Below are 23,898 nucleotides of genomic sequence, written 5' to 3'. Positions count from 1 at the left end.
TTTTAAAAAAGCCCTCTGCCAGTAGAAACCAGTCTAAGTTAGCTGTTCCTGAAAACAGCAGGTACTTTCTCCTCCCAAGTTAGTTCTCTGTAAGTTGACTGCAAAAACTGAGGGCACTAGTGTGCTTAGCTCAGACAGAACAATAGCTTTATTTTGAAAAACAAGATACAGGAATAAATGAGCAATTTGTCCAAACCCAGGAACCATCTTTTCTCCCAGGCAAATACCCTTGCAGCTCTGCCTCTCACCAACTGCACCTTAGACTTCCCTCTTTACAGTTGTACAACTGCAACCAAAATAGAACAACTGTAAAGCTATCTATACGATAGACAGGGAGAGACAAACAGATGGACACAAACACACACACCATCCACAGTCTTCTAGGTAATCTTGCTGGTTATTCATCTGAAGATGGTCTGGAGCACACCTGCTTGAGTGTAGATTTCAAGCTAGACACCCTAGAGACACCCCATTACAAGCCATGCTTGTGTCCAGATTACAAGTGCTATCTGAAATGTCTTAATGTCATGAGGCACTTACCTCACCGTGGCTTTACTTCTGTAGTTTATTTCTACTTGTTGATATGGTGTCCTTCTCCACGTCCCAAGCTAGACATACAGTGTAGAGTTCATCAAATTGCTATTCTCAACATGTGTACATACTAAATGAACTGCTACAGAAGAAAAATATCTTTTAATCATTTCATCTTCAGTTAATAATGCAAGACTACTTTCCCCAATAAGAATTTCTATCCTTCCCCTGTCCTTCTACAAATCCTGAGGCTTTTTCCCCACAACTAGAAACTAAAGAGATCCTTTTCATCTTTCATGTAAATAGTACTATTGAGAAAGACATTAGTACTTGAAGTGTAGAAAAAGAATACTAGCCAGAGGCCATGGGAAATGCATCAATGACATTTATTGGAATTTCTCCAGGCATTACATGAAAAATTTTGTAAGTGAAACAGATGATAAAGCACATTAAGTGCATCTTAAAAAAAAAAAAAGTATCTGAATAACCTTGATTCTTTGTAATACACACTACTGCAGTTCCTGGGATTGGTTTTGTATGTACACACCAGCTAAAACTTAGTCTGAACAAAACTGCAAAGTCTTTTCACTTGGCATTTTCTGACCTAGTACAATACAATATTCTTGAAATATCTAGACAGATTCCACATAATTTTATACACAGTGTTAAGACCTTTCACCCCAACTGTAAAAAGAAAGACTGTTAAGTAAATCAATATTTTTAATCAAATAAAACACCATGGAAGTAAAAAAAACAACAACAAAAAACCTCAGGAGATCCCAAGCCCCTAAGTTCCACAGCAGCGTACAGCAAATCAAGCATTGTTGTTCCTCACTTTTATGTTAACATAAAGCATAATACTTAGAAAGCAGCGATATTCAGTCCTTGCTTTCTGAATTGGACAATCTTATGCATAAAGACACTGCTGGATTTGGCACTTCGCTTAATTGTTTTTCTTACTGAAAAATAATAAGTGTTTCCTGAAATACAGTATAAACGGTAAGCGAGAACATGAGCCACTGTAACACTCAATTAACAGTTCAGACATGCACTCCAAAACATGTGTCTATTACACATTTGTCTAAGCCTTCCCAAAAATTCCACTCAAAAACGTCTTCAAATCTATATGCATCTTTTTACACCTTTATAAACATATTTTCTCCCTTGAAATGATCAGAGCTTATCCCCCCTTCTACCCAGAACACACAAATCCATGACTTTTGTTTTAAAAAGAAGACCACAAAGCAGTATTAAAACAGGAATAACCTGGAAAGCGTTATTAAAACTGCATCTGTACTTCAGAATCCCCTTTGAAATGTGTATCTGCCGTGTATGTGAAAACTGAAAGGTACATAATATCTGAAACTTGCTTGGTCCTCTCTTGTGCACTTATGCTCAACTTCCTGTAACCTGCCTCAATTTTCTCTTCAGGTAAGAATTAAGACCAGCTTTCTGGCTCCCACTATGATAAGACAAGGCTTCTTGCAGTATTTCTTCGGTTAAATGAGAACCTCTGACATGCCTGACTCTTGTGACAGCAAGTCTCCTGCTGAAAATTAACATCAGAATAAATACCACCCCTACAGCCTTGCTTCCTTCCTCCTGTCATCATGACCAACCCCAGGACAGGTGGAAGCAAACAGGCCGGGAAGGAAGTAGCAGTCACCGTTAGCTCTTGCCTTTACAAGTTCTGTGAGTGCGTATAGATAGCTATTTCATAGATCTGAGTTACAGAGGCAGAGCTATGATGTGATGCTTTTTGTTTCCAGTTCCAACATGCATGTGGAATTACACTGCTGACTGGTACAGCCTAGGCAGGGGATGGCACTAGAGCTCTTTCTTTACGAACCAAGTCATGATACTTATTCTGCTTATTGGTCTGTGCACACAATGACAGTAGAATTAAGAGAGGCACGCATGAGTTCACACAGATTTTCCACAGAAGATGTGAAACATGCTGCTCTTTGGAGGGAAAATTACATTCTTTTTTTTTTTTCAAGTATTATTTAACATACATATATATAAAGACACGCTATCCTCATTTCACTACAAGACAAGCATATCCAGAGTGAATTTGTAGATCACCGTTATTTTGGCTTTGACTACTCTAGGTCAACTCTAAATATACATCTACTCATCACAATTATAATCCTTTATTTCCCCCTTGTGATGTATTTACACAATCATAAAAAAATTAATAGCCTGAATTTGCATACTGACATTTGAAGGCCCATCTGCAGCTATGAGTGTCCCAGCACTGATTTTGGATAATACCATTGCCTATTGCTAAGTCCTCTGAAAGCAGCATTACTTTTCTTTCCCTTTTTTTGGAAGAAATGCTGCCTAGAAAACCCTGGTTTATGGCTTACTCCTTATTTTATTATTTGGATTGTAGTTTACTTCCTTCAGGAGAAGTTCACAGTCAGACAATGCTTCTGCTGGCAAATACTTCATTATCTGCTCAAGAGTCTTTTGATACGTCATCTTCTCCTGTTCCAGGGATTGAATGACAGTCTTCATTTTATTCTCTCGAGTCAAAATAGTCTCCAGGTTAGATTCCAGACTCTGAATTTTAGCATGAGCAACCTGTAAACAATAACATTATCTTAAAAAGAGATAAATTCAGACATTCTGAATAACTTTTTTTTATATTATGATGCGCTGTATGTTAAGGAAAGAACTTAATTACATAGATGTTTCTGAAAGACATCTGTGTAGGCAGATGATACAAGCCATGACTACTGTGTATCATACACAGAATCTCCTTAGAGCGGCCAGATCAATCCGAAGGATTTCTGAAAGTTTTACAGAGGGAAGGAGACATGCATCAAAAGAACAGCCCATAAACACAAAAAAAATAAAAAAAAAAAAAGAGGACTTGATCTTTCCTCTTTTCCTTGCTTCTGTTTTCAGGTTTCAGAAGCTGAATGTGCTCTCTTCCCAATGCTTGTTCAAATTAACAAATTTAACAAGAGATGCTTTGGTGATGCAAAAAGAATAGTTCATCTTTCAGCAAAATTCAAGACAATATATTTTGCAACCAAATATAAGTCTTGGCCAGGCTATGGGAGAAAGGGTGAGCAGTGAATGGGGAAGAGAAGATTTCTTTAAAGCATGATTTTATTGGGCAAAGTCTGGTGGGCACTCAGCTGTATTGAAGTCTGCTAGGAGAGATCATCTTTCAAAAGTAAGGCTATGAGCTTCAGCAGAAGGAAACAGAACAATACTGCCTACAAAGGTCTGGAGAAAGTAGGCCTACTGCACTACAGGTTATTTCTTAAAAATTTCCAATAGGGAAGCAGAAGAGATGGAGACAGAAAACTTATTTTTTCAGCAAGATAACACAAATTTTGCCAAAAGATTTTATGGGAGATATGAGTAGAGTTATTTTGAGAAAAAGAAACCTAAATCAAGAAGGAAAAGTCCAAGGAATGACAAAGGAGTTAAAAACATGTCTAACAAAAGTAAATCACTGCAACTGAGAGAAATGTTCAACTGCGTAAGGTCTTGTAGTTAGGAGACTTCTCATGTACATTTTAAAAAGACACTTACTCTTCTACTGGCTGAATCATAGAAATGACCTCTCCAAGAGTTTGTAGTCTTAAGTCATTTACCTGTAGCTTCTCCAACAAATCCATGTTTTGTCTCTTCAGATGACTGTTTGCCCTCTCCAGCTTCTCCAGGGGTTCACCCTCATCACAGGGATTCACATTTTCCTGCAGCTCATCCTGAAGAACGTGGTACTCTACTTCGTAGGCATGGAGCTGTTTTGAAATATCCATCTCAAACACCTGCCATAAGAGAAAAAAAAAATAATAACTGCAACAGAGAGCACTTATTCCATGTGAATGTTTGTGTCGTGGCTGAACTACGACAGTTTGGTTAAGAGGCAACTCTGCTTGATTAACTTAAATGTTTTTTCCTGTTCCTCTCAAAAAAGTATTTTAAAGGGAAGTCTACAGTAACAGCATTTTAGCATCTAGAGTTCTTACTGTAGCCATAATAAATCACAGACTTCAGAATAAATTGGATCATCCCTTCTACAATTACCAATTACCAAATACCATCTCTTACTATGAGATGTATCAGCAAAGTCTTATTTAATCCAAGAATTTTATACTGTAACCAAGTCTTATCATCTCTTGCTCAGGAATATTTAGAAGTTCAAGAAGAAATTTTTAAATTCAAGTCTCACCAGCTTGTGATTGGAGCAGGATGTCACAAAGAGGAAGAATAATCTGGGAGTTGTCAGATCTCCACCCTCAAAATTGGATCTCTTGACTCCAAGGGCCCATTTATAGACTTTTATAAAAACACTCTTCGTGGTTACAGTTTCCCTGTTTTCTGTCTCTGCATGAAGACAACTATTTTCTTATTGGGACGCTTTGGTGACAAAGCATTGTGAAGACTATGGATCTGAGCATCTAGCAGTGCTGGGACCTTATGATCCTTGTCTGTTTGCACATCTAGTTGCAGCCTCTCAGCTTCTGAAAGTTACTAAATAGTTTAGACTAGGAAGGGAATGATGTCCACAGGGACCTTAATTATGTTACTCGTTCTAGAGATAACAAACATTACACCAACAGAAGACAAACAAATCCCCCAACAAAACAAGTTCTGTGTTACATTCACTGTTCTTCAAGTAATTCAGATGAGGTAAAACTTTAAATTACATATGGTGTTCAAGCTGGGCAAGTGCCATTTTCCACTATGTAGCTGCCTGGTCAATTCTTCATCTGTGTATTGTAGTTTTGCACAATGTCTACATTTTTCTTTCATTGACAGTCCTGGGAACGCTGAGACAGCCAAACAACTCCACCTGCAGCCAAGTCTAGGTAGGAGCAATATGATATAGGCAGTCTATACACAAATACAGATCCAGAAGGCTGCTCAGCATGAGACCACACCACTGACAAGCAGGAGACCTTCCTCTCAGGGCTGAGCTGACCTGTGTATAACCACATCCACCTCCACTGAGGCTACATAACCCATTCTTTACTCAATCAGACCTAGCTCTGCACAAAGCCACTTCTACCATGCTCACCACAGCATGATTGCTCTGTAACCCATGCAGACCACAGGACAGAGATTTAATGTCTATGGTATCAAAAATATTTAACCACTATCTCCAACATTGCCCAAATCAGTGAATTGTGAAGATAAAGTGCCTGATAGGTTTTGCATGGCAATCACAATCAGTGCAATGAGAAAAAGAAGATTTACATGTTGTCTAAAAATGGATTCTCAACTGATAACACCTGAAATATTCAAGTGTTAACCAAGCCACAGGAATGCTTAGTGTTAACTGCACTCCTGAATATGGAAATGGCTTTCTAGAGCTCTTCCAATATCTCCTTACTGCTACCTGAAGGGGGAAAACTGCTCACTGGCTCACAATTAAGGTACTGACGGAGACTCATTTTCAATTTGCAGCTTCAATGCAGAGGAAGAGAATGAAGAGAGATGGAGATCCCAGCCACTAACAGTATTTCACAGGAGGGTTTAGCAGGTGCTTTTCCTATATCAGCATCAATAATTCTTTGTTTCTCTTCTATTATGGCCCTTTGTCACGAAGTTGCCATGATACTGATGAAATAATACTACTACAGTCCTCCTTTTCCTTACCCAAGCAAGGCAAGGCAGGGATCAGTCCTGAGGGGCTTTTACCTCTGGCACCAAACAACTGTCAAATATGATCCCTCCAAGGACAGGTTTGAGGTGAGAAGGGGAAGTTGCATGTGGACTCTCAAAGTGATCCCCAGGAGGACAGAAGCCACCCATGCAACAAGAAAGCAAAAGCTTGCTTGACCTTGATTTTAATACAGATCAGGAAAACAAAGCCTCACCAACCTCCTAACTTGTAGGATTTTAAGTTGGAAGTGTCAGAAAAGTTCCTACAGGGGTACCTGGCCCTGTGTAGCCAGAAGTTTGAAGGATCAGGAGAAGTTGCTGCGATGCTGTCTCTTCCCACCATGGCACGTTGTGTCTCCTGTCACAAACTGCCGGACTGCTCACCCAGCAGCAGGGAGCAACAGCTGGGTTTATGTTTGGAAAATAGGCTACATTTACCCTTCTAATGGTGACATGAAATTTACAAGCAAAGTTGTGTTTTCCCATCTATGACCAGGGTACAGAAGAACCTTTGTACTAAACCTTGAGGTAGCAACCAAAGTCTTGCTAAAATTGCAGTTCAAAACCCACTGAAATTAGCTCTTATCCTGTTTCTATATGAGTAACTGTGAAGATGACTCCTTTGCATTTCAAACCATAAGGAATATACTGAGAAGATTGTTACATATATCTTAGACATGCTCATTTAAAAGTAAACTAAATGGTGGGGAAAAAAGTGAAGAGAAAAACAACCTTACCTGGGTAATAATTTTTTCCATTTGAGGCCGAGTCATATCTGGAATAGTTGTTTTCAGAAAATCAACAATGTTCTCAAAACTCTCACATCCCATTACAGCTGTTTCTTGACTGCTAAGTAGGCTTAGTGCTACTTTAAATATGACTTCTGTTCCTTGAAGAAAAATAATGTCTAAAAAAGAAAATCATTAAAATATCTTGAAAACTAGAGCTAATATCATTGGATAAACACAGGTTATTTGCTGGAATATTTTTCTTTTTAATCAATCATACTGCAGATTCATTCAGTTCAGGAGAAGTGCAATCTGTCTTATTTCAACATGACATTAGAGCACATAAAAGCATTTTCTGTCATCTTACAAATGTGAGAGAACATTAAAGAAAAATACCACATGCTTGTTATGCCTGTAACAGTTATCTGCAATAAGCATTTCACTACTGTCTACCGTAGAGTATAGATGGTTAACTAACTGCTAACTGTTTTTAAGTGCATCTATGACTAAAAAGCAATTGGGAAGGGGATCTCAACACAACAAACTGACGTTTTACTGCTTTCTATAGGCAGAAGCTAGTCCTTAAAAAAAATGATCACGTAGATTCCCTAACCAATCATATTATTTTCAAAATCCATACTAGCGATCACATTTGCTATAATTTAAGCCCCAAACCCCTTTTTTTTTAAATGCTGCATTACTAGAGATTTGATTAAGCTGGCAGTTCTTACTGAAAATAAAAGAATACAAAACCAAGCACTTGACATGCTGATACTGTAAATGCTACAATCAATATTTAAGCTTCTGTACTACATGTTATCTGAAAAGGAGAGTACATGAAAAAACTATTTAAGTGGAATAAGTGGCATAGTAAGACTGCGAAACTGTTCAATATACACATGACTACCTGAAACAGCCTTTAAGGTCAAGTTTACTTGAATTTTTATCAGAAAGCACTTTAGAATCAGTTATTCAGAAACAGTTGCTTGAAAACCAGTGAATTCTCTTTTTTCAATTTGCAAGTTCAACAAGATGAACTTTTCGATAGACATAGACTGAATGCTTGACGCATAAAATAGATTTGCAACAATAAACTTCCTGCTGTTCACACTTCAGAAGTCTCTTGGCTAATAACAGCAGACATACTTAATCGCTCAAGCCTGATGTTTCAAATAATACATTTCTGTTTTCCTCTTTGAAAAGGAGCTGACATCCCGCCATGAAGAATGTTGCTACTTGCCACCCACAACAGTCACCCCAATGTCCCTGGAGTATGTAGAAAACTACTCCCTCAGAATTTGAAAACACAACGGACAACACTGTTCTGTTCGTTATTGCAACAGAATAAACTTTCTTACCAAATACTCTGGCTACAAATCCTAATGGAAACTGAGATGCGAATAGTGTAAGAAACCACGGTGCAGCATAAAGACTGGGACTGATGTCATTTTCTTCAAGATGATTATACAGGTCTCTGTGATAATCGTGAAGAAGCCTTGAGAGCTGATACATCTGAATCTATAGTGTATGAGGGGGTTGGGGGCAGAAGGAAGGAAGGAAAAAAAGTTCAACTTTACTTAGTTTTCCAAATCATTCACATTTCACTCAAGGGAAATTAACTCCAGTACAGATGGCACTGCAAAATGAAGCTTAATTGTTGCCTAGGGCCTCAAGTGGTATCTACTCACTTATAAACAACCCACCCCTAATGAATTAAAAGTAACGCAGCAGTCAATAACAAAGAACAGTTTGAGCCTGATTATTAATGAAGTATCATTTCAGATTCACAGGCTTAAGGTAAGAAGAGAATATATTGATCTAACTTTATCTACAAACCAAAACTTTCAGCCTTGTAGCAATGAAAGTAAAAGTATGTTTTACAAAATGCGAAAACTCTCCATTACAGAGTTGAGCTATTTCTGGGCAAATTTACTCATTTTAGCTTTCATCTTTCAAATCCTGGACATACTTTTGCTGCATTTCAAATTCCTATGCTACATTCATCACTTTAGACAGTTTCTACACTAGATACGGTGGATCAACAGAGGAGTATCACATAGATATTTCCCAGCACACCTCCTACATGCCAGTGGTCCAAAGAAATTTAAGATACCGATGCAAAAAGTGCTGCTATACAACCTGTAAAAGGTTTAAAAGCAAAGCAGTTAAAAGTTGCGGTTCATTGCCAAGAATACCACTCTGTGACAAATTATTCCCTCGCAATTTTGATAGTTTATATTCCACAATATAAACTCATAGCACTGAGTGATGCTTCTCTCAAAAAGCAGATGAGAAGCAGATACATATTGATTAGTTGTCAGGTCCAATTTTGCTGTCAACAGTGCCTTATGCTTAAGGTGAATCCATCCCTCAATAAGAAAATGACTTATTTGATCCAGTTACTTTCCTACTTTTAGTGGTCATGATTTTTCCCCACCACAAACTGACGGCAGTTGAAACTATCTATCAGTCAGTAGTGTCCACAATCAGACAGATCTCTTCCCATTCAGGCAAATTAGATAAATTTGTGCATGCATTTCACTCTTTGCTTTTATTGCCAGAAGACACTAATTAAGCTTAATTTGGACAGTGTCAATAGAAAACACACTATTCTAATTTGACGTGTAAATATCACAGAGGCAGTAAACCAATTGGATGGGTTCATTATAAACTAAGGATCCAGATTACTACTTTTCCAGATAACTTAACAATTAAACATTGAAGTCAAATAAGTTTTTATTATCCTAAAGAAACATCCAACATTTTCTTCTATAGAAAAGAAGCGAATTCTCCATATAAGCTTACTTGTATATCAGTACTGTAAATGCAAAAGAATTTGCAAGTGCTCTACTCCTGTCAAAAACCAAAACAAAGGGTTAGGCTTTAGTGAGATCCTCTAAGTCATCTTCAATAACTAGTTTGTCTTGAGCACACAAAACTTGTACTTTTGTCTAGAACAGGAGAACTGTCTAGGAGCAAACTGTGGGTAAAGAGAGGTCTTTTCATTTAATGGGCAAATAGTACTAAAAGCTGTTAACTTCTCAGACTTAAAAAGTGTTCTTCCTAAGAGCTTCTGACAAGGACAGCTTCAGACTCATTTAAATGAAAAGGTGAATACCTAAACATCTGAGTGCTCTCAAACTACTGATGTTATCAAAAGTAGTGTAACATAGAAACATAGGAGTATAACATAGAAACACTAAGAGAGTATCTTCTAGGGGAAAAATAAAATCCCACAACCATGCATTTATCACACTTTGATCCCCACTGGTTCAAAACATATTTGGGGGGAGGGGAGAAAGGGACAGGGAAAAGGCAGAATGATGCTCTTTATGGCTGTTCACCCTTAATTCCTCACAACAAACTTGTTATAGCATACTTAGATCCACAGTAAAACGCTCCTTTTTATCATTTTCAGAATAAGCACACACTTTACCTATTCTGTTCTTCTGGACACTTGCCAAATAAGCACCTAAAGTGTCTGGTCATGAAAAGTGGACTGAAACTCCCCCTTAGGTTTTTACTCAAGTGTTTGCTATGCAGGGAGCACAGAAAAAAAAAAAAAAAGGAGACTTTCGTTACCTGCCTCTTAGTTTTCTCTTTCTCCACTGTGGATTACAAGCTACAACTCGGCAGTGGTATATCCCTTTATAATATCAGGAGCTTACAGCATATAGTTATTTAAGTCAGTGGACAGTTGCATTTCAAGGTGAAAGATTTCTCAAACTTTAAATCCTGAACTTTATACAGATCTGAAAGATTTTGTGTCTCCTTCCTAAGTAGCCTTGAGTATCTATAGCTAGCTGATAAAGACTAATATTGCAGACCATCGTTTCATAAGAAAACTAAATTATTAAAAATTTGTCTGTCTCCTCTCTGTGTTGAGAGTGGTTAGGTAGAGGATGATGAGAGAAAAAATGATGAGGCAAGACAGAGCAGCCCCGAGTACAAATGCCTGTGGAGTAACACTGACTGGCCATTGGGTGTCACTATTGATTCGACCTCGAGTTACAAGAGAAAAATATACATTTAAGTGCTTATGGACTGAAGAAAAACAAAACCAAATTGAGTTTTTGGCATAAGAAAGAGAGAGAAGTAAGGAAAAGGAAGAGTAAAATAGCAGGGAAAGCAGAGTTTCCAAACAGGAGATGACGAACATGGGTGACAGGAAGAGTCTACAAGTTCTGGACTACTCTGCTTGCAAATTCAGAGTCAGAGACGTGTTCACCAGTAACATCTGCATGCACCTCACAACCTCCTAAACAGCATAAGAAGCTTCATAAGGCCCTGGAGAACATTAGCAACCTCTGAGAGCTCAAAACTCATTTAAAACTCTGGTTTGTTTTAGTAGAAGGACTGACTTACCTGTAGCGACATCATGTCTGGCCTGTACTGTTTACGGAAGCCAAGGTCATACATGAGGAATTTCAGCATTTCAAAGGCCTGTTCCTCACTCATATGTAGAAGCAGGACACCAGCTACAAAGCTTATACCTTGACAATAACCCACTTCTTTGTCCAGCAAAGAGTATGCTTTCAGGAGATTAAAGAGTGATAGCTGTCCTGCTCCCAGGTGGGCAGAAAAGTAGGGATGCGTAGGGAATGTCCGTCCTGATGTAAAGAGAGAAGAGTAGTTGATACTCAATCCTTCTCATAAAAAAACTCAAATCCGTTTGATAACCATCACTTCTCTTTTCTCATAGACCTGTTCTTTGTGTCTCTTCCCTTTTTCTCCCACTTTCAGGTGCAGGCTGATTTTAGTCAGATCAATCCGTATTTTACCACTGATTTTAGACTGTATCTATTGAGTTCATTTCATATTCTTGTCTGCATTGAACTTGCAGAAACAACTGCTTGATTTCTCTTTTCAGACAGATGTAGAAGAGCATAAATACAAACAGCACAACCTAAGAAATCATTTGCTTAGAGGACGCTAAGTGGCATACACAGAATGTATCCTGACAACATAGAAAGTGGGGCTGATACAGCAGCATCCACCTCCAGCAACAGCTTCCATTAAGACTGGTGTGTTTCCACTCAAAGATGCACAAAACAAGCCAGAAAAATCTCCCAGCTACAGACGTACCGAGATCTACAAGGATGGCATGCTGTTGAGCAGTCAGTTGCTTCAGAAGTTCTTTGTAAGAGATGTCAGGAGGCTGCTGCTTGTTTGGCAGTCTATGTCTGACTCGATGTTGCACAGCCAAAAACTGCCAAATTTCTCCCCGACGACTTTTTGGTACACCTGCAGGTCAGTCAGAAAACAAGAGCCCTAAGTAGGGGCATATTTTTAGTGCTATAACAAATTTGTTTTGTCATAATCTTTGCCTGTCATCATCTTGGCTGAACCACTCTGGAGGATCCCTTAAAAACAGCCAGCTTCAAAAGTTGTCCGCTCTGTGGTGTATTCCCTCAGCAACCACAGTTCAGTCTCACTATCCAAACATTAACTACAAACTTACGGCAATTACACTGAGTAGTACATTGGGCAACTGAGGTGCAGACACCACTTGTTTTGCCACCTCTGAGCTGTTAGCCTCCAGCAGAAAAAAAGATGCATGACTATGTGCAGCGTGCAGATCGTCCTGTTTAGAAAGGCTGAATGAAATCCAGAGGTGTAAAATACAGGGAGGTCCACTCCCTTGTCCCCTTCCCAAAGGGCTGCTCATGTCGGTCCATAGGCTTGGAGAAGGACGTACAGATTACAAAATGCTCAGTTCAAACCTAAAAGCATTAATACTGCATACCAAAGGAAGGACACAGAACCACTCCTACTGAAAGACAGCATTTCTCTCAAGTCAGCCAAGCACTTGCAAAAGCATAAACTAAATTAAAATACTACTTCTGGACACCTGCATACATCCCCTTCACTCTGTAAATTGACCTTTGAAAGTCACAATAAATTGTCAACTCTGCTAAAACTTTCCAGGCAAACAATTACTCAACAAGGACACAAGACAGAAAGCTTTATTTCTACCATAATTTTCTTTGGTAGCAATTTAAACTTCCCTTCTGTACCACAGCCAGATTACACTGAAATATTTTTCAGCATCTGTAATGCAGACATGAGGGTCTATGGAGGAGAGCATAGCCATGCGATCAGACTCTACATCTGCATTATAATAACAAAGCCCTCTAGTTCCCCTTCTGGCCTATGGCTAGGCCACAGGAAGATCTGCTTCATGCCAAAATCCCCAGCCTTTCACTGGAAGAAACAAAATAGTAGAAGACCTCAGTCCAAGATGCAGTACTTCTGACTCTGAAGCTTGGCTGTGATTTCCCTAGGTTTTGGGCACTGTTCACAGTAGACATTATGGTCCTGTCTTCTCAGTAAGTAAGTAAAATCTGAGCATCTGAAACTCAGAGTCAACTGGATAGGAGCCACCAACCAGAAAACAGAAGGTCACAGTGTTAGCTGCAGAAGCTCCAAGTTCAGTCTTCGATGTAATAATACATGGACGCAAGGTGCTGCTTTCAGCAGCATCACTATACGTGTTTCTGCATTGCTGATATTGTAAGCTGTAGACACAGCAGAACCTATTTTCTATCTGGCAGCAGGAGACAGGTGCGTCTGCAAAAAGAAGGCTATTTTTTCTTATTTTGTGCTATTGGAAAAAGTAGATCACTGGCAGATTTCCTTTGGTATCAAAAGGCAACAGAAAAAAAAAAAAAACCAGAACTTCAGACTTCATAGTTAGAAGCCATCCTACAGAAATACCTTCTTTCAGAGTGGAATGAATATCTTCCATGTCACACCGGATTTTGGCTCTGCAGCTTAGTAACTTCTTATCCCAAACATTTATGGCATCTTTCTGACATGTACCAACTTCATCATAGTCCAGTTTGACTTTTCTTGATTGGAGCTCATCTCTGCTTGCTAGAGCACAGAACAGGAAAAAAACAGAACATCAGAAAATTACAAGAAATATCAAATATGCAAAACCCATTCAAGTTAGATATATCTATCTGATAACCTAACTAGGGATAAATACACCTTCTACAATTCACCAGTTGACAGTTGAGATGGGGCCATTCTTTTGTCATAAGATGCAGCAGGTAACAATTTAACTTCTATTACTTGGGCTGTGAACATGAGTCATTAATGAAGTACATGAAAACATTTTTAAAGTCTTGGGGCAAGAAGAAAAAAAAAACACTCAACACAGTCAACTACACCACATTCTGGTGCTTCTTTCAACTGCAAAACCACCTTTGATCATTTTTCTCTTGTTTACATTGAACATTACAATTGTTTCGGTATGGAAAGTCCCAAACATACGAATGTTTATATTACAGATTTATGGCAAGTAACCTAGGCAAGTCTTCGAAACTGAAGTCTGTCACACTGGTGCCAGTTTTCACATATCCCTTCACATGAGAGTAAAAGCTCTTGGCACTGCTACCTGGCATCATCAGGCTGACTAGAAGTACAGAGAATCAACCAACATGAACCATATCCAGAAAGGTACATCTCTGCTGAAGCACAGAACTCAGGTGGCTGTATACTTAACAGATTTGCTGCACAGGACTACCTGGTACATGATATTTATTCCAGAGGACTCACTATTTCTGAAATAAAGCTGCAGAGTTACTCTGGAATTTCATGGAGGAGCAGCTTTCATTTCCATTACTGAGAAATTAACTGTTGTTATTTTATTATACACAATATGTACGCAGAGAAACACTCAAATTCCTCATATTCATTTTACATTGGTGTAAAAAAAAAAAACTGGAATCAAGACCTGAATGTGTCTTAATTTACAGAGATAGGTTTAATTACTATTGGATTGAATGGCACATTTCACAACATGACCTCTGAAAGTTGCAATTGAGTTTATCCCAAATTTGCCTTGATCCATGTGAAGTACTTGCTCCTTGCAGGAGACTTCTTCCTCTTACAGACGCACCCCCTCCCCACCATCATCTCTAGGTGAAAGCAAACTCCCATTTAGGTTACTATAAAACCTGCAAAAGAAGACAATTAGTTTCTTCGCCTAATCAGCATACTTTGGATACAGCCAATATTGGACGAATTCGTAAGATCATTGCCTAGCCCACTCCAAAAATGCAGGTGACAATCTTTTTTAATTTCCAAAAGCTGTATGTCACACCAGTGAGATCATACCTATTCAAGACTACAGGGGGCCTTGTAGAAGCAACTATTATGCAAGATGAAGTACACTTCCATAAAAATGGAAACGTGATCTCACCACAAGAATTTGCAGTCCAATTGAGGCAATTTAAAATGCTACTCGTGCCTACGTATGATTTGAGAACATTCATTCTCATAAGCAGCACGTGATAGATCCAAGACAACAGTAGCATATTTCAATGTGACAACAAACTCCACAATTAAGCGCGTGGGTTATCATTCACTGAACCGGTACTTTGGCTCTGCAGTTAACCCTACTGAAAGTCAGCAAGCGTGCCTGTTGATTGTACCTGCCCTACCTCCTACGGCAACCTTGGTTGCTTGCAGTCATCCTTGTTAACGTTCTTCCTAATCACTGCCAGGTGGCCTGCTGCTTTTTGTACTTGTATTTCTAAGCCATCTACTAGAAAAAAAGAGCTTTTGTGCCATTCACAGAACTTACCTTCTGTAAAACAAAGAGCTAATAGTATTCAAGTCTCCTCGACAGCAAAAGGAACAGGAAAAGAGGTTCTATTAATATTTTGTAAATAAAAATCAATAAAACATTAACAGAAAACTACTGAAAACAATTCCACAGCAATTCCAGTCTTAAACTAGTCATATACAGATGAATAAATTCACAGCTAGGAACCTGACTTCAAGTAGGTAAATGGCAGCATTTTTGTTATTGCATTTCCCATTCCTGAGATCTACACTAGAGTGCCAGCCACTGCCCAAACCAGTGTTTGTTTGGCATGTATCAGCTCTGCATGTGTCCTGTCCATAAAATAGCCCATGTTAGAGCAGTCCACAGGAACAATGCCTAGAGGTAGGCCTTAGAATAGTTTACTTTTCACCCTTTAAAATAAGATGAAGAATTCCAGCTAGCCAGAGCACCAGTTTCACTAGCAGCACTTATGAACCTGCATACAAGAATGAAGATGTGCTCCTTAGAGCACAAACCAAGGGCTGCCAGTTCAGAGGCTCCACTGCTGACACTCCTGTTTTCATCATGAATGATCAGGCAGGCAGAACTTATTTTCCACGTATCCATTATAGAATGGAAAAAAACTTGTAACTCAGCCTTAAGGAATTGGACTGATTTAACAGTTTTCAGTACCTCCAGCCACACAGGGTAGGCACAGAAAAGAGTCTGTCCCTCAGCGGCTCACACTAACACAGGGAATAACGTGAAATTAGTCACTACAGCAGGCGTCCAGCTTCCCCACCCCACAACAGTAGACTAACCGTTGGCTAAAATAATAAATGAAGATTTTGGCTGAAGTTAAAACAGACTTCTCTGTAGATGTTCCCTATGAATCTAGGAGCTTCCACAAAGTGTGTGCCAACAGAGAGACAAACTGCAGAAAGAGTGCACAGAGAAATACGCTACATGTGTAGGAAATACATTCAAGGATGTACACTCGTAGGGACATGGACAGACTTCTGTCCTGCTGTTCTTCTTTCCTCTCCTTGCCTTCTCAGTAAGCACCACTACAGAAGGAAAAAGAGTTAACTGACCTTAACAAGATCATTATGTTTTGTTTGAAGAATCAGACTACCATATAATGAGGTTATACACCATACAGGAGAAGATGAGGGCAACAATTGTAGAGAGAACCTTTGAAATTTTCTACTTGCACTGAAAGCTATAGTCTATTATACCAAAGAACTTCTATATACTATAGAAGGATAGATGCTGTATCCTATCTTTCATTTGTGTGAGTCTTGAGCAGTCGTAATAAAACATCTTAGCCAGAAGCTCAGGCATCTGACAAGTCAGCATGGCCAACTTCAGGTCCCTCAGTAACTACACTCAATTTTCAGTGTACAGTGCTCTTTTTCAAAAAACAAACAAACAAAAAAACAACAAAAAAACCCATCAACTTTCTGACATACCTCACGAGTCATTTGCTCAAAAATCATATTTGGATTCAAATAGTTATAAATTACCATTGTGATGTGGTTAACAAAGGACAGAAAGCTTGGACACAAATGCCATGTGCTGCAAAGAAGATATAGAAGGTAAGGTTTACCATACCTAAGTGTTCACATGGCATCTGTTCTCCTGACTCCACATTAGAATTCCTAGACTTAGTCAGCTAGAATACAGATGGTAGCAACCTTTCTTTAACATGCAGTAAAAAACCGAAAAGTTATCACTTTCTTCTTTAACTAAGGCAACTTATTAAGAATTGGCAGGTGGACAGAGAATCTAATAGACTGTGAGATAAGACTAGGTGAACATATTTTTTTCTAGCACTGTTAACCAAAAAGTTACATCTCTGAGGTGCCCAACACCAGTGCAGTTTTCAGCTCCAGGCAGCAGAATTTGTAATAGTTTTATGGGGTATTTTCTAAATAGCTAACCTTCCAGCTTCTGGTTTTCTTTTTCCATTCGAAGTAACAGAATTTGTTGATGGATGGCTTTTCTCCACAGACTTTGTAGCTCTTCTGAGTTTTTCCTCTCTCCAGTTTTATCTGGACCATCCTCATTTTGCAATACTAGAACAAGAGGGTCCTCCTCCAAAGGTGGAGCAAGAGGGGATAATGGTAACAATTCACTTCCGTCATGACCATCTGCAAAGAATCAGAAAGCTATTTCAGGAAACTCAGATTGTTTGACATATCATGAAAATCTAAGTCACAGCAGAACAAAAATAGCTGTCTTCTACATTCAGCAGTAAGGTGCTGATTCCAAAGACAGAAAAAAAATGCAGTTCAACAGTAGAGAATTATTTTTAATAGTTTATTTAAATAAACTTCTATTTAAATGAAATAAAGCTAAATAAAGAGTCACCCTGTATTTCAACCCTTTCCCTTGCTAGCTCCTTCTAGAGTTACAAAGAGGTATTTATCCATGAAGTCTACTTCACAGCTGAGCTTGTTTACTGCTGTAATTTATCACAGGCTCTATACTAAAAGCAACGTTTTCCATCTGCTAAGCTGCACAACAGACAGTGCTATAGTACGTTATGGTCACTAAACACAGAGTCTGTCATTTACCTATGGTTGCGAATTTCGCCAACAGGACTATATCAGCATAGCAGGATTTCAGGTATTTCAGGTGTTTCTACCTTAAATGACTGAAAGCTGTAAGAATTATTAATGCACTCAACCAGTCCTATGTGTAGTACAAGGACGAGGCAGACAATGTACCATTTCCTGCAAACACTGCTATTATGTAGGCAGGATAGGGTAACAATTTTCCAACTGTTAAAGAGGATATCTTTGTCACCAAAGAACAGTTCTTAACTTCCTTGCTACCAGCACAGCCCTGGCAGATTGCAATTGATTTTATTTTCATGACAGAATCCTCTGCTCAAAGCAAAAGACCTAAAGCCAACTGAGCACTACTGCTCTCTAGTAAGGTTCTAGTAAGAATATTGTATCAACCTGACTTCCTTCTCCCTTTCATATTTTCACATCTTGCAGTTCACTATAGTAATAACTATTCAGTAACAACTGCTTGTTTATTTTCTTTAAAAGCACACACAGACCTGGATGCTGCATCTTGGAAGGAGATTTATTCATAGGTGAAGCTACCTGCAGGAATATTCTCCGCCGCCAGGAGATGCGGCGAGGTGTGAGCGTGGCCCCCACAGCATTTAGAGATTCACTGCTGCAGACGGTTGATGTTCTTTTCTTTCCCTCCCCATCACTGAAGGAGAGAAAAAGCAGATGGGGTGATCAAAGTCAGTTATCTTTGGAGGGGGGAAAAAAATATATATATTATTAAATCTGTCCACTGTATAACCAAACCTGCAGGAGCATTTGCTGGAAAGCTTTAGAAGGCAAAGCGTGCTGTGTGTGAGCTTCACCTTGAATACAGAAGTGCCCAGTTATTTTCTTGTAACACACTGCTGTGAAGTCTGCACTATATACCACCAGGAAGAATTCATAAAGACCTCAGCTGGAAGCTCAGAATAAAAGCTAAACTTTCTGAAAAGGTAAGAGAAAAATGTAGTAATATTTGGCCTCTAAAATAGACAGCAATGGGTTTTGCTTTGCCATACATTAGTCTTACAGGAGTGATCTGATCTAACATCCTTAAAAGCACAGATGCTGCTTTAGCAGAGCACAAGGCTTCATTTAGTGCCATTTTAAATTGCATGATGAGCTCACAGGTCAATATTTCATTGGAGGTAATGTTCTGGCCTTCTTATGCAGTCTCTTTCTTATGCTTGAAGAAGTGGACACTTCACTTGCACAAATGGGGCCAAATGTCCTCATGTTTCACCATCATCTCCAGCTGAAGGAACAGAGCCTTTGCAAACAGAGGGCAGGCTCAGTTCCTACCACAATGACCTGAAAGGAGCTGATCTCCTCCCCAGTTGCCATGTAGAAATATATTTACACAGTAATTTTAAGAATAGCTTATGTTGCTGGAAAAGGCAAGAAGACAGAGGGAAGCTTTGCTAGGAGGTCATTTTAAGAGGACACCAAGCAGACCTCTCTACTGACTATTGCCAGAGGAAAGGACATTCATCTTTCAGAAGTACCTGAACCACTTTCAGAAATATTTCAGTATTTTGCATTTGTGATAGTAAAGTAAGTGCATAGATCTTGTATAGCAACGGGTACAGTGATTATCTGCCACAAATCCTTTCATGCAATGTCAACAGCATGACACGTAACTACAGGCTTCTTGGGAAGACTGCATCAAATACGGGGAGCTGTGTCTATAGCTTCATCTTCATCACAGGGAAAACTGCTATATCAACACAGCAGTAGCTAGACTCAAACCTTCATCCTGTGAAGAATTTCCACACTACAGTACAAAGTCCCTAAAAAGAGTGAGATGAAAGGAAAGCCCAGTAGGTTAAGTGTTCACTACGTTTGTAGTGGTAAGTTAGTTGCAGATGATCGTAGTTTGCTAACTGCTGTTGGTCTCCCCACATTTGGCTTGCACAAAAGAAGAAATCTGCAAGGGAGGCAGACTACATCGTATTGAAGTTTCAGCTACACCAGTCTATCAGCTACATCATCTCAATCAGCACTTTTCATATCAAACACTCTGTGCAGATGATATTCCACCAAGCTAGAACTGGCCTTTTTGGTGATCAAAGCTGTCGCTATGCCAGTGACCTACAACAGCTCCCTGAGATTGAGCCTCAGTGAGCAAACTGGACTCAGCATCACACACAAGTATCAGAACCTGCTTTCATATCCTGGCAGAGAAATAATCGTGTCTTCAAGTTCACCTACTCAGCACTAGGCACCACCCTTGCTCTCCTCTAAGAACAATGCCATGGGCTGGGAGCCCTAGATAACAGGTAGTCTGAATTATTCTCTACTCCCAACTTAGTTTCTATAGTGCCTCAGTTCCCTATGTGTCGTACTATTAGTAGGTGGTCTCAGTAGAGCCCCGTGTTGCACTAATAAAAAACAGCAACAGAAGACCCTGTGACAATCTTCTTTGGCTAACTCTTACACAGTTTTTGGTGATGCGGTAACCACTGCTTGTGCTAGCTACAAAACTAATTTTGAATCTAGAGGTGCTGTTTCCCAAATGTATTTCAGTCCAACAACTCTTGGAAATAAGGTATTGAGTTTGGATATATTAATAATTGTAACTCACGTTTCTATAAATAACTGTGACAAAACTACTTCTCGCTATTTTAAGCCTTACCTATCACATGTTAGAACAAAAAAAACTGAATAATTCCAGGGCTTACTAAAGAGAAGCTACATAACAAGGGAACTAAAACTTCCTTTCTACTACTATGTACAAAAATTAACATTCAGCTACTGTGACTCTAAATATGCAGACAGTTCTAGGAACAGTGTTGAACTTATAGTAGTAAAATTTACAGGAAAGTCAGAATAAGAGGGTGACTATTTTAGGGTATGAAATAACGCTGTTTACGTCATTTGAGTTGCACAGTTTACAGTGGGATGGTTTAGTCACACGTGCTACCTTGTGAAATGTGGAAATCACACAGTTCTGAGGACCGGTATTTCTTTTGTTAAATGCTCCCTTCCAAAATTCCCCTGGCATTTTAAGCAACTAACATTAATCATCTCCTTTTTCAAAGAGTTGTCTTATGAGCAATTAGAGGAAAACTTCTGAAAGTCTCATGCACACACATTGCCATATTCAGTGGAAGGCAAGGGCACCTGTGAAAACACCAAGATTTAGGAAAGGGAGGCTAGAAAGGGAGCAAAGAAAGTTTCCTCATTTCAGGACAGACCTAGCTTGATATTGGATCTGAAGACATGAAACAATACCCCACAGAGTAAAAGCAGGAAGAAGTCAGAGTAAAATGGTAGTGTCTCCTATCCTGTGATGAAATGGTTCAGAAGGTTGGTGCAAAAAACAGATGAGTTAACTCAATTACACATTCCCCACCTTGAAACAGGAGTTGCATAACATTTACTCCCTAGACTTTGCCTAAACTTAATTGCCTGGCTTCACTCTTGCTCATATTTGCAAGATTAATTCAGGTTTTAAGGTAGTCATGGATTTCAACAGCCAGGCACGTAGGTGCTCTGCTCAGACAGGTCAGCAATATCTCATACAATTCCTCTAAACAGGGTGGGGGTAAAGGAAAAAAGTATAACTGACCATTAGCTATCAGTTCCCTGCAAAGTGAAGAGGTTTATTAATGTGAGCGGAGATAGTAAGAGTAAAAGCAGCTCAACAACAACAAAAAATTCTTAAATGAAGTTCAGTCATTGCTACTGAAAAGCAGAGCAGAGTTTTCACCACCTCCCAGTCTAGGGAAATGGAGACTTTCACAACTTTCCTGTCAGGACACTGATACCAAACCTCAAATATTTATGGGAAAAATTCTTAAGAATTCTTCAGAAAAGTTCTGATGACACACAGGCTTAAACATCTACATGGGAAACATACTGCAAGGTCAACTGGCAGAAACAGTCCAATCATTAATTCCAGTTTTTAATTATGTTTTCCACTTTAAGGAAAAGTTGTTACCTCAAACTCAAGAAATTTATATCTGCTCTATAAGCTATGGATTACAGAGCCTAGACACTGGGGCAAGGCAAAGGATGAATATTTCTTGGGTCATACAGTGGCATAGCCACCAAGAAGGAAAAACACACAGCTGCTTTCTGCAAGTTCCTGTCTTGCTGCAAACTACCAACAACTGAGCAAGATGAAATGCACCAGAGTCAATGTGCTGCAAATTAAGAGATGGCAGTACATAAAATCTTAACAAACTACAGAAGAGATATTTAAGAATTGGACTGTAAACCAGGATATGATTTCAAGAACTGTTTTGGTGTTGTGTTTGTTTTTTGGTTTGGTTTTTTTTTTAACTTTATTTATTTATTTCAAGAAAATGACAAGTAAATTATGGTACAGCCTCTACATCAGAATATTCAAGCTTGGTAAAACAGACATATGAAAGGGAAAAGCCAAATAGTTCAACAAAGAAACTCTACAAAATGGAGTATTTTCAGTTTATTTTACTTTCTGTTCCTGTTTTAATCACTTAACAAACCTCCCATGCAGCTCTGGAAAACAGTAACAATGTAATACTCCATATTTAAGACAAATGCATCCCAGTTCAGTTTGAAGAACAATGGTTCTCCATAAGGCTACTTCGCCTATGCTCCTGACCCAACAGAGAAACCAAAATGCATTAATCAGCTTGTATGCAAGAAAAAGCGAAAAACTGTAAGTTCAATATAATTCCTCAAACATTTCGGTCTGTACTTTCATCCTTAAGACGTTACAAGCAATAACCCAAGCATTCAAGAGTACGAGTACTGATCACCTAAACATTTTATCTCAGGTAACCACAACTCAGTTTCACCAAAGTATCATCCCATTCACTAATCTGTCAGATAAAGCGCAGTATGAAGATGAGACAGTTAGTTTAGGAAATTTAAAAAAAAGTTAAAACCAAAAAAACTTTTTCAGATTACAAACATGCTATTGCTTGGTTTCAATTACTCAAATCTCTTCACAAAACTGTTCTTCAAAATGCTCCCAAGGACTAATATTCAAAAAAAACACAAAGCTATCCCATTTCTTGTGAACTCTTTACACAATACTTACCTGAATTATTTTGCACTCAAGTCCATGCAAGCCAACTGATGTGAGAATAAATACTGTTGCTACTCATGTAAAGGTTCATATTTTTCCTCAGTTTGTTTTGATTTCAACCTCTTCTCTTGACAGGTCTAAGTAGCAACTGAATCAACTCAGCCTACTTCACAATTTGGAGGCTGAGATGGTACAAAATCTCCCAGATCAAATACAGACAGACAGCTAATATTGCAACTCCCAGGATTTAAGCTGGCAGCAGCCTATATGTAAGGCTAATAAATGAAGCATTCCTCCCCTCCAGGAGGAAGAAAAATTAGTTCCAATCAGTTTACACCTCTCTATTGGTTCTCACTTCTGTCATATATTTTTATTCTAAATAATTAATTTCTGCTATTTTGTTAAAAGAATATTCTCAAGTATTTTACTTCCTTCATAAGAAATTAAGCTGTTTTAAAAAAGCAATCTGTTCAAATTCAAGCAGTGCTAAGTCAACTTAAATTATCACTGCATAACAATGCAACGAACAGCAAGAGTGTGGGCTAGTCAAACCTATGCTGAAGGTTGTCTCATCTTTAAAAGAGCTGCTTTTATTTTTGTATTAAAAACCCAAACAGATTCTTCCAATAGCCTAGCTTTCAGGAGTAGCTGTTGAATAAAAGCCAGAAGTTACAGAAATGAAAGTTTAAAAATAGATTATGCTCTCGAATTCCTGTTTGTTTACCTCTATGTTGGCAAGATATTTGTTCTTAATCCTTAGGTGTGCTTGTGTTCAATATTAAATGCTGCACAACACACCTGTCAAAAGTCAAGATTATGCAGACCACTTCCACCCTAGACTTCTCTCTAGACAAACGAATC

General features: G+C 38.7%; 1 protein-coding gene across 3 annotated transcripts in view; it reads right to left on the bottom strand.

The window, feature by feature from the left end:
- Positions 1-898: 898 nt before the first annotated feature.
- Positions 899-23,898, bottom strand: part of TBC1D4 (TBC1 domain family member 4) — a 115,497-nt gene continuing 92,497 nt past the window's right edge. For all 3 annotated transcript variants that reach the window (XM_086771756.1, XM_086771761.1, XM_086771768.1), the window contains 9 exons: positions 18,521-18,681; positions 17,391-17,600; positions 13,608-13,766; positions 11,976-12,134; positions 11,256-11,500; positions 8,249-8,408; positions 6,900-7,069; positions 4,146-4,322; positions 899-3,117 (listed from right to left, as the gene is read on the bottom strand). In XM_086771756.1, coding sequence (XP_086627882.1) covers positions 2,890-3,117; positions 4,146-4,322; positions 6,900-7,069; positions 8,249-8,408; positions 11,256-11,500; positions 11,976-12,134; positions 13,608-13,766; positions 17,391-17,600; positions 18,521-18,681 — 1,669 coding nt within the window. In that variant the 3' untranslated portion in view covers positions 899-2,889. The remainder of the gene's footprint in view (positions 3,118-4,145; positions 4,323-6,899; positions 7,070-8,248; positions 8,409-11,255; positions 11,501-11,975; positions 12,135-13,607; positions 13,767-17,390; positions 17,601-18,520; positions 18,682-23,898) is intronic.

The sequence above is a fragment of the Chlamydotis macqueenii genome, chromosome 1 (genome assembly GCF_036417535.1).
Source record: "Chlamydotis macqueenii isolate bChlMac1 chromosome 1, bChlMac1.mat, whole genome shotgun sequence".
NCBI lineage: Eukaryota > Metazoa > Chordata > Aves > Otidiformes > Otididae > Chlamydotis > Chlamydotis macqueenii.
The sequence above is the reverse complement of the archived record's forward strand: the minus strand, read 5'-3'. Positions and strand labels throughout refer to the sequence as shown.